Here is a 12,489-nt window from a genome sequence, read left to right as displayed (position 1 = left end):
CAGCTGTAACAATGAACCTAAAACTAAAAACCTTACAAAATAATAATTACAATAATAATTGCCATAAGCGGCAATCTATTTTTATATAGTGCTTTTAAAAAATTGTATTTTTAATACCTTTTTTGAAAAATATTGTGTAATTAATAATAACTTAATACGTGATTCGCTACACTACAAACAGCTACTAGACTTAACATGTCCGCGGAACTAAACAGCTTCAAACAGCTACTAGACTTAATATGTCCGCGGAACTAAACAGCTACAAACTACAAACAGCTACTAAACTTAACATGTTCGTGAAACTAAACAGTTCCGCGAACATGTTTACTGGAACTAGTTCCGACACTCAAAAGAACGATGTCATGTTCAATCCAGTTCCGGACATGATTAGCGCACGTCTAATCGGAATACGATGACAACCGAACTGTTTTTTTTAAAGGGATTTTATGACCTGGTAACTGAGACCTTTAAGTCACGTCTTATTTTAATTTATATTAATATTTTTATGAAAAATGATATTATGGAGTGAAATGAAATGAAGATGATTAATTTGAGACATTAATCAACTGGGATGAAATATAATCTCAGTAAAATGGTGGTCATTTACTAAGATTTTTTCAGTGGAGTTTTTGGAGGATCCCGAGAAGTTATGTCCACGAAGAAACACTAAATAGACAAAATAAAACAAATCAATCACTCCTCGCGTTCCCGCCAAAAAGTCTCAACCGAACTGTCAATGAATGATAGCATAGATTATACACTTAATATATAATGACAGTATTACATCATAATACACGAGTGACACTTTCATTTCCATTATTGAGTTTCATACACTGAAGTAGGAAACCTAGTTTCATACTTCAGTGTTTATTGAGGAACTTTGTGGGAACTTTATTGTTTAGTGTCAAATTTCAAAATGAATAATGTCATTGTATAAAATAGAATTAGTACATTCTTATTTCATTAGATTTTTTTACTGAACCGACAAAGAAAAAATTACCCATAAAACCAAATCTAAAAAAGGCAAAAACATGTCAGTTTAATAAAATGTGAAATGGAATTAAATAATGCAACAGATTTATTTTTATTGCCCTTGCAGGTAGACAAGCATATGGCCTGCCTGATGGTAAGTGGCTACCGTTGCTCCTGGACATCAGCAATGCCGGGGCACAGCCAAGCCGCTGCCTACCGTTGCGTACTTTTCTTAAGTCTCCTTTAAAGATAGATCATCTGTAAAGGAGATTTATATATATATATATGTATATATATTTTATATATTATATATGGCGTTCGGGAAACACCGTAGAGGGAAGTTCATTCAAAAGCCGGATGGTACATGGCAGAACTCTTCTCCGATAACGGGTGATGTGATTATAAAATTAATATTATGGGATCATCTGAAACAATACATCAGAGCACACCCTATGGGACATACGATACAAAACCCAGAGACAATCGAAGTCTCTCTGTAGACAGAGAGCTCCAAGCGATACATGCGAACGGGAATATGGACAATCCGAACGTCTCTCTTCTGTATGAAGTCCAATGGAAATTATCTGATAGTATTTGAGAGCCCCGGCCCAGAGGTGAGAGCAGTACTCCACGCAAGGCCGGAATTGCTTTGTAAGGCCGAATTTGTTTTATATAGCAAAAATCTGTATCCAGGTGTGAAGTACCAAACACAAGTTTCGATAGTTTTTCCTGCATCATAATGAATGATGGCAAGAAAATAATTTCTTAGTAAAATAGCACCATTCTTGTAATAAAATTAACTCTTCTCATGACTGTTTTCTTTGAATTGATTTTGATTCAATTTTATTTGAGCCGGAATATATTTTTATTACATAATTTTTAGAAAATTAAGTGATTTATGTATCTAGCCAAAAGAGCGAGCGCATCTTTTACGGGATAGTTTCTTATTTCTTCATGTAGTTTTTAAACTAACATTTATTACGGGTGTGATACAGACTAAATTACTGAAAATAACAATAAAAAAGAAAGAGATTAACACATACCTATTTTATCATATCGCACAAATACATAATGTTTTGTCTTATCTCAGCTCAAATTTAATTCATTTCGTTCCGTTTTACTTTTTATACAACACTTATAGCTGTAGTCTTTATTTTTTACAAGATTATGGTCTAGTACCTCTTTGCCTAATATATTGATGTATTTAAATAAACAACTACCGCTGTCAATTTCTCATGTCAAAAAAATATCAATAATTCATGTTATTTTCGTCTGGGTTATTTTAAATGTAGAAAAAAGAAACAATTTATTTAAACATTTATTAATTCAAGCACATATATAATTTATCTGATACTACTATCACAATGGCTTCTCCTTTAGAACAATTTGTCAACAATGTGAGGACAATGTCGGCATCAGGTACCGTGCTATTATAATTCATGGAATAAAAAAAGTAGGCACCTGACACAATCGCAATCATAATAATAATATTATAATAAACCTGATTCTTTTTTAGGAAACAAATTTATTGGAATGTATTAGAACGTCATTAAATCAAACTTCATGGTACAATGTCTTATCTTTCAGGTAATTTTCGCGATTTATATGAGATTATTGCAAAATCAGATGAAGTGTTGCAGAGGAATAGCTTCCACCTCAATACAGTACTTGAAACTCTTGATATCCAACAGCATTCATTGGGTGTTTTAGCAGTCCTGGTGGCCAAATTTTCCTTGCCTCCGGTAAGTGTTTTAATTATGCATTCTAACTTTACATAAATTATTACAATGGCCTTAAAGTGTAATTGAAATCTAAATGTATGTTAAGTCTAACTTAAACTGTATCAAAATCTATATATTAATACATGAAGCAAGAACTTTGTATCCCTTTTTAAGAAAATTGCGCGGACGGAGGAGTATGAAATTTTCCACACTTATAGAGAATATACAGAAGAAGTGCATGATGTTAATATATTTTTTGAATAATGCATAAAAGATACATTAAATCAATAAAGAAAACATTACACACACTACATACCTTGTATTTGACGCACACACGCATGCATACTATTTATTGTCAAACTTTTGTTCTTGACGTCTGTTGTCAAATTGAAATTAAATATTGTTTGTCTTTGTTAATATTTTTTATAGTGTAGTCTTGGTGAAATTTGTGATTATAGAAGTATAAAATACAATCATAATAGTGTAAAAACTTACAATTCCAATTAATCATAGTTGAATTTCGACTACTGCGGGACCTCTAGTATCACTAAATATTCACAGCAATAATTATAACATATATTATATATATTTTATATCTATCAAGGCATTTTATGCCTAAACTCAAATTAAATAAATAATGGTTTAAAAATACTAACAAAATACGCTTTTGTAGAAAATCCAACTAAAAAATAGAAAATAAATTTGATTTAAAAATGGTGTAAGAAAAAATTATTTTATTGTAAAAAAGCATGGGGTGCATGGTGCATGCATGGTAAGGGGGTCAAAATCATGTTCAAAGATTCTGTTACATACTAACATACATACAACTGAAGCTAATAAAATCGTATTAAAAAGCTGCAAAGTCACCCAACATGAATTTTGAAAAAAATCTGTAGTAGTATATTTATTGATACTGACAAACTTAATGAGGTCCAATATTAATTTGAAAAAAATATCTCGTAATAATATAATGTTAACTTAGGTTTTCTCTTTGTTTTGAACTGTATAATGTTCTACAGCATGAAATAAACTGTTCATCACATATTAACTACTTTTATTTCTGTTTTCTGAATCAATATAACTTATGTACCTTACAGGGCAATCCAGAAGTTGATAGGTCAACTATGTATCAACAGTTTCATGATTTTATCAATAACTGCAATGGTGAACAAGTTCGATTTGCAACTGATTTATGTAAGTCTGCTTTTCATTTTGTCAATCTTTTTTAGTCAGAATGCTGAACCTCTATATATTTTACCTTCTTTGATATCTCTGAAAACTAGAGTTGACCCTGCTCATAGCCTAGTAGTATAATAGTAGCCTAGTAGTATAATCATGAGTGTTTCATAGTTCAGTGTGTGATTGTAAATACTGAATTTTTATCAATCAATTTATGTATAATACTTTATCAGTAGCATCTTTTGTGTATAAGCTGTGTGGCTGTGTGGTCTAATATTTCAAGTTAAAAACTGAGAAAAAAGTTTAACACAAACTCAATAAAATAAAATAAATACTTGTTAATAAAATAACCCTCATTTATTACAATATTTAATTATAGACAATCATAAGAAATATTTTCTATCTCTGAGTGCAAGGTCAGTAATACTCACGAATAACCTGTTATTATGCTAGTCACTAGCAGCTAGTGTAATTAATTCAATTTAAATATTAAAATTAATTTTTTCATTGGTCTATTTCTTAAAAAATAGTATCTTATCGCTTTCTCATCTTAACTTAGCAAAACAATTTAAATATGTATAAAAATAAATTAAGTATTTTAGATTTACGCTTATGTAATGGTTTTACAAATATTTATTGATTTAGATCTGCTTCTGATCTGTTATGTTTTGAGGGACGGGTCAGATGAACAATCCCATCACTGACCTATAAAGATTTTTTATGCTCATGAATCATCATTGATCTAGCATAACAGTCAAATCTTTCACTTGCTTCTCATTATCAGTATTATGTTTTATTTTTATGAAAAGGAGTACAATTTTCTTCACTAATACACTATTCTTCTTCCTCGTCCTTTCCTATTAGTTAATTATTAATCACTCTATTTATAAAATGCTTGAAACACAAAAAAAATTACTGTTAGAATGGCATATTGTTAACCACTAGTCCAGTCCAGTCAAGTCCACTTAGTCCTCCAGACATGCAGTCTAGACTAGTGAAATAGCCTCTATATAATTCATAAAAAAAAACTTCAACCTTGTCTTAAAGTCATTTGTGTAATTTGTATTTTGAGTTTATGGGCTGCAGTAATCATTTAATACATGTAGGGCTTTGAGATCCCTGTCTAGAGCAATACAAAAACGATTGTATTGTATTTAATTTCTAAAATTACAGATGCAGATTTGTGTCATCTACTCACAAATCATTTGGTAGAAATCAAACAACCAATAAGGGGCCTGGAAATATTAAAAAAGGCTATAAGAAAGATACAATTGTTTGATTCACAGCTGACCTCAATTCATGCTGATCTTTGCCAGCTCTGTTTGCTCTCAAAATGTATGAAGCCAGCTCTTGAGTTTTTGGACACTGACGTCACTGGGATTGGCAATGAGGTAAAGTGTAGCCTTTTAATCCTCTTTATTTGTCTTCATTCTTTAAAAATGATTATGATAGTGTTACCTCTGAAGGATTGGCGACACGAGAACCCTCTCATCGTGGCCGCCGGTAACTACATTCCAGATCCTGCGGACAGAATGGAAAGCAGTCGACGTCGCCCCCAACACGTCATTTCGGATCCCGATCCACTAACGGTGCTTCTAGGTACCTCAAGCACCGGTCATCGGTCTCGTCGAACCGGTCGCTTGCGACGAAGGGCTTGACGAGTAAATTAACCCTCAGACACAGCCCACTGAGTTTCTCGCCGGATCTTCTCAGTGAGTCGCGTTTCCGATCCGGTGGTCGATTCTGCGAAGCACGGCTCTTGCTAGGGTTCGTGTTAGCAACATCGTCAGGTTTGAGCCCCGTGAGGTCACCTACTAGTTAAGGTTACGCTGAAATAGCCTCTCAAGGCTCTCAGCTAGCTAGAAAAAAAAAAGGGTTGGTAGTAGAGTAAACGTATTACAGTTTTTTTTTATTGTTTAGATGGGTGGACGAGCTCACAGCCCACCTGGTGTTAAGTGGTTACTGGAGCCCATAGACATCTACAACGTAAATGCGCCACACACCTTGAGATATAAGTTCTAAGGTCTCAGTATAGTTACGACGGCTGCCCCACCCTTCAAACCAAAACGCGTTACTGCTTCACGGCAGAAATAGATGGGGCGGTGGTACCTACCCGTGCGGACTTAAGAGGTCCTACCACCAGTAAATATTACAGATTTACGAAGTACGAAAAGAGAGAACACTTAATTAGCGTATATTTTTTATTATAATTAAATGTTAGTGTTTCGGTAGCGATGGTTGATCATCAGGCTATGACTATTATATATTTATTAATAATATAATAAATTAATAGTATAATTACTATTAACTTATTATATTATATATTTTATTAAATTAATTTAATAAAATATATAATATAATAAGTTAATAGTAATTATACTATTAAATTAATTTAATAAAATATATAATATAATAAGTTAATAGTAATTATACTATTAATTTATTATATTATTAATATTATTAGTTATAATAATATAATTATATTATTGAACTAAACTATATTTCATAACTCTAGCTAACAAAACTTCATTTGTTCTAGCTTGGCGGTATTAATGATTCCAAACATTTTCTACTATATTATTACTATGGGGGCATGATTTATACAGCAATGAAAAACTATGATAGAGCTTTGTATTTCTTTGAAGTTGTAGTGACTGTTCCGGCAATGGTTGTATCCCACATCATGTTGGAAGCATACAAGAAATATATTTTAGTGTCTCTTATACTTCATGGAAAGGTACGTTACTCCTTCCAATGATACCTTCAACCTCAATTTTAAACCCATACAGTGAGCAGGACTTTTACTAAAGCCATAACTTAATATATTTTTTAATAAGCATGTAATCAAGCTATGCTAAAAATACATGTCGTACCATTGGAAGATCAAAACCGAAGAATCCAATTTTATGTTATGTTGTTTTCCTGGCTATACAAAAATTTTGTATAAAATAATAATTCCATGACATGATAGAATTGTTTGGTTTTCATTTCTATTTCAAAAATCTATTTAATAAATTTTTTATTCCTATAATGTACTTTTAGTTTTGTTCTTATTAGACATAATGATTTAAGTAATAACTCTTTTTAAAGGTTTTGCCAATGCCGAAATACACATCTCAAGTGGTTTGTCGGTTTTTGAAACCGTTGTCAGCGCCATATCATGATTTAGTGGCATCCCAACATGCTGCAAGCAAACACCGCGAGATATTTGTCAGAGACAAGAATATGGGACTAGTTAATCAGGTCTGTTTTGAAATAATAGCTTTAGATTAAATAGAAAAATTTATTTATTCGATTGATAATGACTTACTAACTCAAATGCAGTGTAATTAAGGTAGTGTTATATTTTGGAAAATATGAATAGTCTTTTATAACTAATTTTTTTTAAGGTTTTAAATTCAATGTATAAGAAGAATATTCAGAGATTGACAAAAACATTTTTAACGCTTTCGTTGAGCGATGTCGCTTCTCGCGTGGAATTATCTGGGCCTCTTCAAGCGGAAACATACATACTTAATATGGTAAGATCAATAACATTAGGTATCTTGAAAAATTTTTGTAGAACTATGTTCTGTAAGACGTGCAGTTAGTTTTATTAATAAGGGAAGCTTGACAGTATACAAACGTTCTATGATAAAATAAATAATTAACATAATAATATTATATTGGCGTTTTGTACGGGAGGAATAAAGAGTCAATTTATTTTTGTAAAATATATTTAATTGATCAAAGTATGCACCGTTGTTATCTATGCACTTTTGCTATATCATAGGTAGTGCATTAATTCCTTTACTAAAAAAACCATGGGGGTGAAAATCAATAAACTCTTTGAAGGCGGTTTGGATTGCCGGATCGAAGTTGAATTTTTTTCCTTGTAAGAAGCTGTCTAAATCCCGGGAAAAAAATGGTAATATGTCGGAGCAAAGTCCGGGGAATACGGTGGATGTCAGTGGCGTAGGCGATTAACTAATCTCAGTTGTTTAGCAGCTATTTCTTCCTTTATGGTTTGCAGTTGCTGACAATAGATATCTGCCGTAATCGTTTGGCCAGATTTTAGAAAACTGTAGTTCAAGTTTTTTACTTTCCCGATTTGCTTCAAGTGGATTTATACAGTTTTATCACTTACCCCGAAGCCTGCAGCTATCTCTGAATTGCTTTGTGATGAATCCGCTTCCACAATAGCCTTTAATTCTTCAATTTCCACTGTGGTCTCCGGTCGTCCACGCGATTGTTTCTGAAGGTCGAAATTTCTAGAACGAAAACGTCGAAACCAAAACCGTACCGTGCTTTCTTTTGCCACACCAGCGCCGTACGCTTCATTAATCCTTCGAGCTGTTTCTGCAGCACTGGTAGAACTCGTACTCGTAAATATGCATGCAACATTTCATGTTTTCCATTGTGCGGTAGGTAATAAGCGACGCTAAAGAAATAAATATATAAAGAAAATAAAAATAAATTACTGTTTTCAAAACTCAAACGTATAGTAGGTACTGGGCAAGAAACAATTCACATCGACCTCTAGAAAGAGACATTCGACTAATTTCAGCTTTACAGTACAAGAGTTACACGGCACAAAACTTCACATTTAATGTTTTTCGACAGATTGAAGAAGGCGAAATATATGCAATGATTAACCAAAAAGATGGTATGGTGGTGTTTCTAGATAGTCCAGAAAAATATGCATCACCGGAAACATTGTGTGTCTTAGAACAGCAAATGGCTGCTTGTACTAAACTTCACCAGTACATACAGGAAATGGATGTTCAGATACAAGTCAATCCACAGGTAACAACCGCTCTGGTAATCATTAACTGAGTATCGAACTTTATAAACGAACTGTTTTCATATTTTCTTATTTTTACTTCCTAACTTTTCATTATTTTTGGTCACCATCTGTAATTATCAGTCCTTTCGAAAAGAATAATCCAAGTTAATTAAAATTTAAATTCTTTTTTTTCGTAATCCTATGTATTTTCTTACAAAAGTTGGACCTGAACTGCTGCATAGTTGCTTTGCTTGATACAAATAGAATGCATGTCTCCTATTTTAAGCTAGGGAGATTTCTCAAAGTTTCGTTTTTGTTTTTTCTACTATGTAATTAATTTATTAAATAATTACAGTATGTGAAGAAATCAGTTGGAAGTCACGATGAAGATATGCCCGGCACAAGTCAAAATACGAAGACAACATACACAATGTAATATAAGTTATTTGTTGTATGCTAAGAATAAAAGTTTTCTGTATTAACAAGCAAATTCTTTAATTCCCAACCATATAACATGCATAAAAATATTCTTCTTATATAGCTTCATGTACTGTTTCAGTAAAAACAGTCATACTCTCAAGTGGGGTTTGTGGTGTAATCCCATGACCCAAATTAGCTATGTATCTATGTTTTCCAAACTTTTTCACCATTTCAGTTGTAAGTGTTTTTATTTCTTCCTGCAAAGAAATAATTCTTAAAAACATGTCTAATTTCATCTTAATTTCTTGTTAATTCGATTTTACTAATGTAAATAAAGTAAAATACATGAAAAGTGTAATTTCTTAAATTTAGTTATTGCGTTAAAAAGTATTTTGTTTTTCAAAGTTAAGTTTAAGACAAGCTAAAATGAATAAGTACGGCACATTAACTCAGGTTTAACAAAAAAAATTTTTAAATCTGGGTTTTATAAAAAAAGCTTGTCATCATTATTCATGACACTGAAATGAATGAAATGAAAGTTTACGTCACCAGAAGAATTTATAATACATTACGTACAGGAGTTTTGTATAAATCCTGAGGATCAAGATTTCCTTGCAAAGTAATGTTTTCACCTACAATTTTCCTGGCTTCAGTAGGATCCACTGTCCAATCTAGTCCAATGGTTTCATAACCTAATTGAGCTTGAATATCTAAGGAATGTCCAGCTCCTTTTGCAAATATGGTCTGAAAATAATATAATAAGTATTCTTAATTGTGTGATTATCTCTAGAGCATGTTATTTACAAGTTATTTTACTATAAATAACTTACCATAGGAACCTGTTCTAAAGATTTTTCTGTAAGTTTAGCTCTAACTCCACTTCTAATGTCTTTCAAATATGGAATAGAAAACTCAGTAAATTGTTCTCTTGAGAGGTGATCTGCACTTGATTCAAATACTTGCAGAAGTTGCGCTCCACTCTCCACCTTCAGTTATACATGCATATACATATAATTATATACATTTCCATTTGAACAAATATATTTGATTTTCAAGATACATTAAGATCGATTATGTTTTTAGCAAAAAATATACTATTTCAAACTTACTTGCATCACCACATAGTCAATTATAACATTAGTAAGAAGACAAAGGAGTCTATGGACATCTTTAGGATACTTCTCGAGCCATTCTTTTGTTTTAGACATTGTTTTGCTTCCTCCACCCTCTAGCATGTATCCAAATAGTGTAAACTAAAATTTTATCCCAAAATTAATTAAATACATGAGTATATTTCAATGGCATCAAATTATACCTAAATATTTGTGATATTTACCGGAGCTCCAGTAAAGCCAATCAAGGGAACTTTACCATCTATTTTATGTCTTGTCAGTGTGATAGCCTTTCCAACATAATCCAACCTTGAAACTGCACCTTCTGGTTGGAGACCATCTATTTCTGATGGGGTTTGAAGTGGTTTAGGAAATACTGGACCCTAGAAATACATTTTTTTGTAATGATGTCAAGAATGGGTAGAGCATTTTTAAATTGGATTTTACTTACGACTCCAGGGTGCATTTCAACAGTCATGCCGAGTGCTTGTGGTATCACAAGAATATCACTGAATATTATAGATGCATCCAAGTGCTCATACCTTCTGAGCGGCTGCAGTGTTACTTCACAAGCTAATTCTGGAGTTCGACAAACCGTGAAAAAATCGTGTTTAACTCGGACTTCCTGAAATTCTGGTAAATATCTTCCAGCTTGTCGCATTACCCAAACAGGGACTTTGTCAACACTTTTTCCTAAAGCTGCTCGAAGTAGTCTATCATTTTTCAATTCTGGAAAATTCTGAAGGAAATTCAAAGATTTTGTTAATAGTGAAAAGTCTAGTAAAATGCACAAAAGCAAACTGCTATTACCTTGTTAGAGTACTCCATGTTATGAATGAAAGATTTTGATTAAAAAATAATTAACCAGGTCCAAATTATGAATTATGAGTAAAATAAAAAAATCTATTAATTTTAATGTATGTACATTTAATGTATTGGCCGACTTGGTTTATCCAGCTGATTTTAATGAGTTTTGTTTTCTTTTTATTTATTTTTAATATTATATGGCCTTGTAACAAGACCTTTAAGCCAAGTTTTATATTCCGTTATTATATGGATATGATAGCGAACTGAGATGCAGTTGATTATTTTGAGACTTTATCAATTGGAATGAAATTAAACATAAAGTCTCAGTAAAAAGGTTAATACTTTTTAAGAGTTTTTCAGTGAATTTTTTGAAAAAAACCGATTAGCTATGTACGTTCAGTAGCTTTGTTATTTTACCACATTTGTGGACTTTCAAAGATACTCAATAGTTAATAAGCCACCGTTATTACACAGTGAAACTTAAAGAAACACTAAATGAAAAACATAAAAAATTCAAACAAATTCACTCTTCGCACTCCCGCCAAAAAGGTCTGAGTTTTTTAAATCGACATAAGATTACTGACACTGACATCAGATATCAAACACTGCTGTCTTACAAGTTACGATATGTGCTATTAGGTTTCATACGTCAGTGGCTATATTTAACAACTATGCGTAAGTTGTAAGAAGCTTGAGAGACTATTCTTAAATATTAAATTACTATTTTATATAATATAATTATTATTTATATTATTATCTATGGACAATATTATGTACTAGCTTCACCGAACGTGAGTGAACGTGAAAAGCTTGAGGTTACTAGCTACTGAGGCTGGGTAGCCAGGGTAGCATTGCAAAGGGCCACTAGTATGATTGCGACGCGACGTGGACATAGCGAACCATGCGCGCTGTTTTATCTGTCTCTTTGGTTCATTGTGGACGAGCAGCGTCTTGTCTTCGATGCAGAAGTAGGGTTTGACTTAGGTACCGCAACGGAGAAAATCAAATCCGTTACTGTTCACTCACAGCAGAAACGTACCATAGTCTACCTTCGCAAGCACTAAAAAAAGCACGCTATATCACAATGTCATATTCGACCGCGACGGGGTAACGCAAAACTGCCGTCGCCCGAAACATGTTTTGTCGGATCCCCAGGATTCACTCTCGGGTTTTTTAGGCCTCTCGAGCACCGCCCCCCGTCCTTGTCGAACTCGACGAGCGAACTAACCTACAGACACAGCTCACTAAGTTTCTAGCCGGATCTTCTCAGTGGGTGGCGATTCCGATCCGGTGGTAGATTCCGCGAAGCACTGCTTTGGCTGGGGGTAGTGTTAGCAAATACTCCCAGGTTGAACTCGTGCGCTCACCTACTAGTCCGGGCGTAGCTGGAATAGCCCCTTAGGCTACCAGCGAATAGGTAGGGAGAGAAACACAATGCAGTAGGTACATTCGCAGAGTTATAGTTCTGAAATCTTATTCCTTCATCGTAAAATTTATTCGTGTAGAATGCTAC

General features: G+C 33.1%; 2 protein-coding genes across 2 annotated transcripts; one reads left to right on the top strand and one right to left on the bottom strand.

Annotated features, from left to right (window-relative positions):
- Positions 1–2,071: 2,071 nt before the first annotated feature.
- LOC101742891 (COP9 signalosome complex subunit 3) lies at positions 2,072–9,127 on the top strand. Its single transcript, XM_004927815.5, has 9 exons — positions 2,072–2,391; positions 2,560–2,714; positions 3,791–3,887; positions 5,046–5,263; positions 6,412–6,609; positions 6,963–7,115; positions 7,262–7,393; positions 8,475–8,657; positions 8,993–9,127. Exons 1-9 carry the CDS (start codon positions 2,337–2,339, stop codon positions 9,071–9,073), a joined length of 1,272 nt encoding a protein of 423 aa, XP_004927872.1. The 5' UTR covers positions 2,072–2,336; the 3' UTR covers positions 9,074–9,127.
- LOC101742739 (uroporphyrinogen decarboxylase) lies at positions 9,107–11,528 on the bottom strand. Its single transcript, XM_004927814.4, has 7 exons — positions 10,980–11,528; positions 10,621–10,908; positions 10,394–10,552; positions 10,167–10,310; positions 9,888–10,043; positions 9,634–9,801; positions 9,107–9,314 (listed from the first exon to the last, which is right to left on the bottom strand). Exons 1-7 carry the CDS (start codon positions 10,995–10,997, stop codon positions 9,171–9,173), a joined length of 1,077 nt encoding a protein of 358 aa, XP_004927871.1. The 5' UTR covers positions 10,998–11,528; the 3' UTR covers positions 9,107–9,170.
- Positions 11,529–12,489: the final 961 nt, after the last annotated feature.

This window comes from Bombyx mori, chromosome 13 (assembly GCF_030269925.1).
Source record: "Bombyx mori chromosome 13, ASM3026992v2".
NCBI lineage: Eukaryota > Metazoa > Arthropoda > Insecta > Lepidoptera > Bombycidae > Bombyx > Bombyx mori.
This window is presented reverse-complemented; position numbering and strand designations above follow the sequence as displayed.

Coding starts and splice junctions, on each gene's coding strand:
- LOC101742891 (XM_004927815.5), top strand. CDS start 2,337: ATGGCTTCTCCTTTAGAACAATTTGTCAACAATGTGAGGACAATGTCG. Junction 2,715..3,790: donor CCAAATTTTCCTTGCCTCCG/GTAAGTGTTTTA, acceptor TGTACCTTACAG/GGCAATCCAGAAGTTGATAG. Junction 5,264..6,411: donor TCACTGGGATTGGCAATGAG/GTAAAGTGTAGC, acceptor CATTTGTTCTAG/CTTGGCGGTATTAATGATTC.
- LOC101742739 (XM_004927814.4), bottom strand. Junction 10,044..10,166: donor TTGACTATGTGGTGATGCAA/GTAAGTTTGAAA, acceptor GTATAACTGAAG/GTGGAGAGTGGAGCGCAACT. Junction 9,315..9,633: donor AGGATTTATACAAAACTCCT/GTACGTAATGTA, acceptor ATTTCTTTGCAG/GAAGAAATAAAAACACTTAC.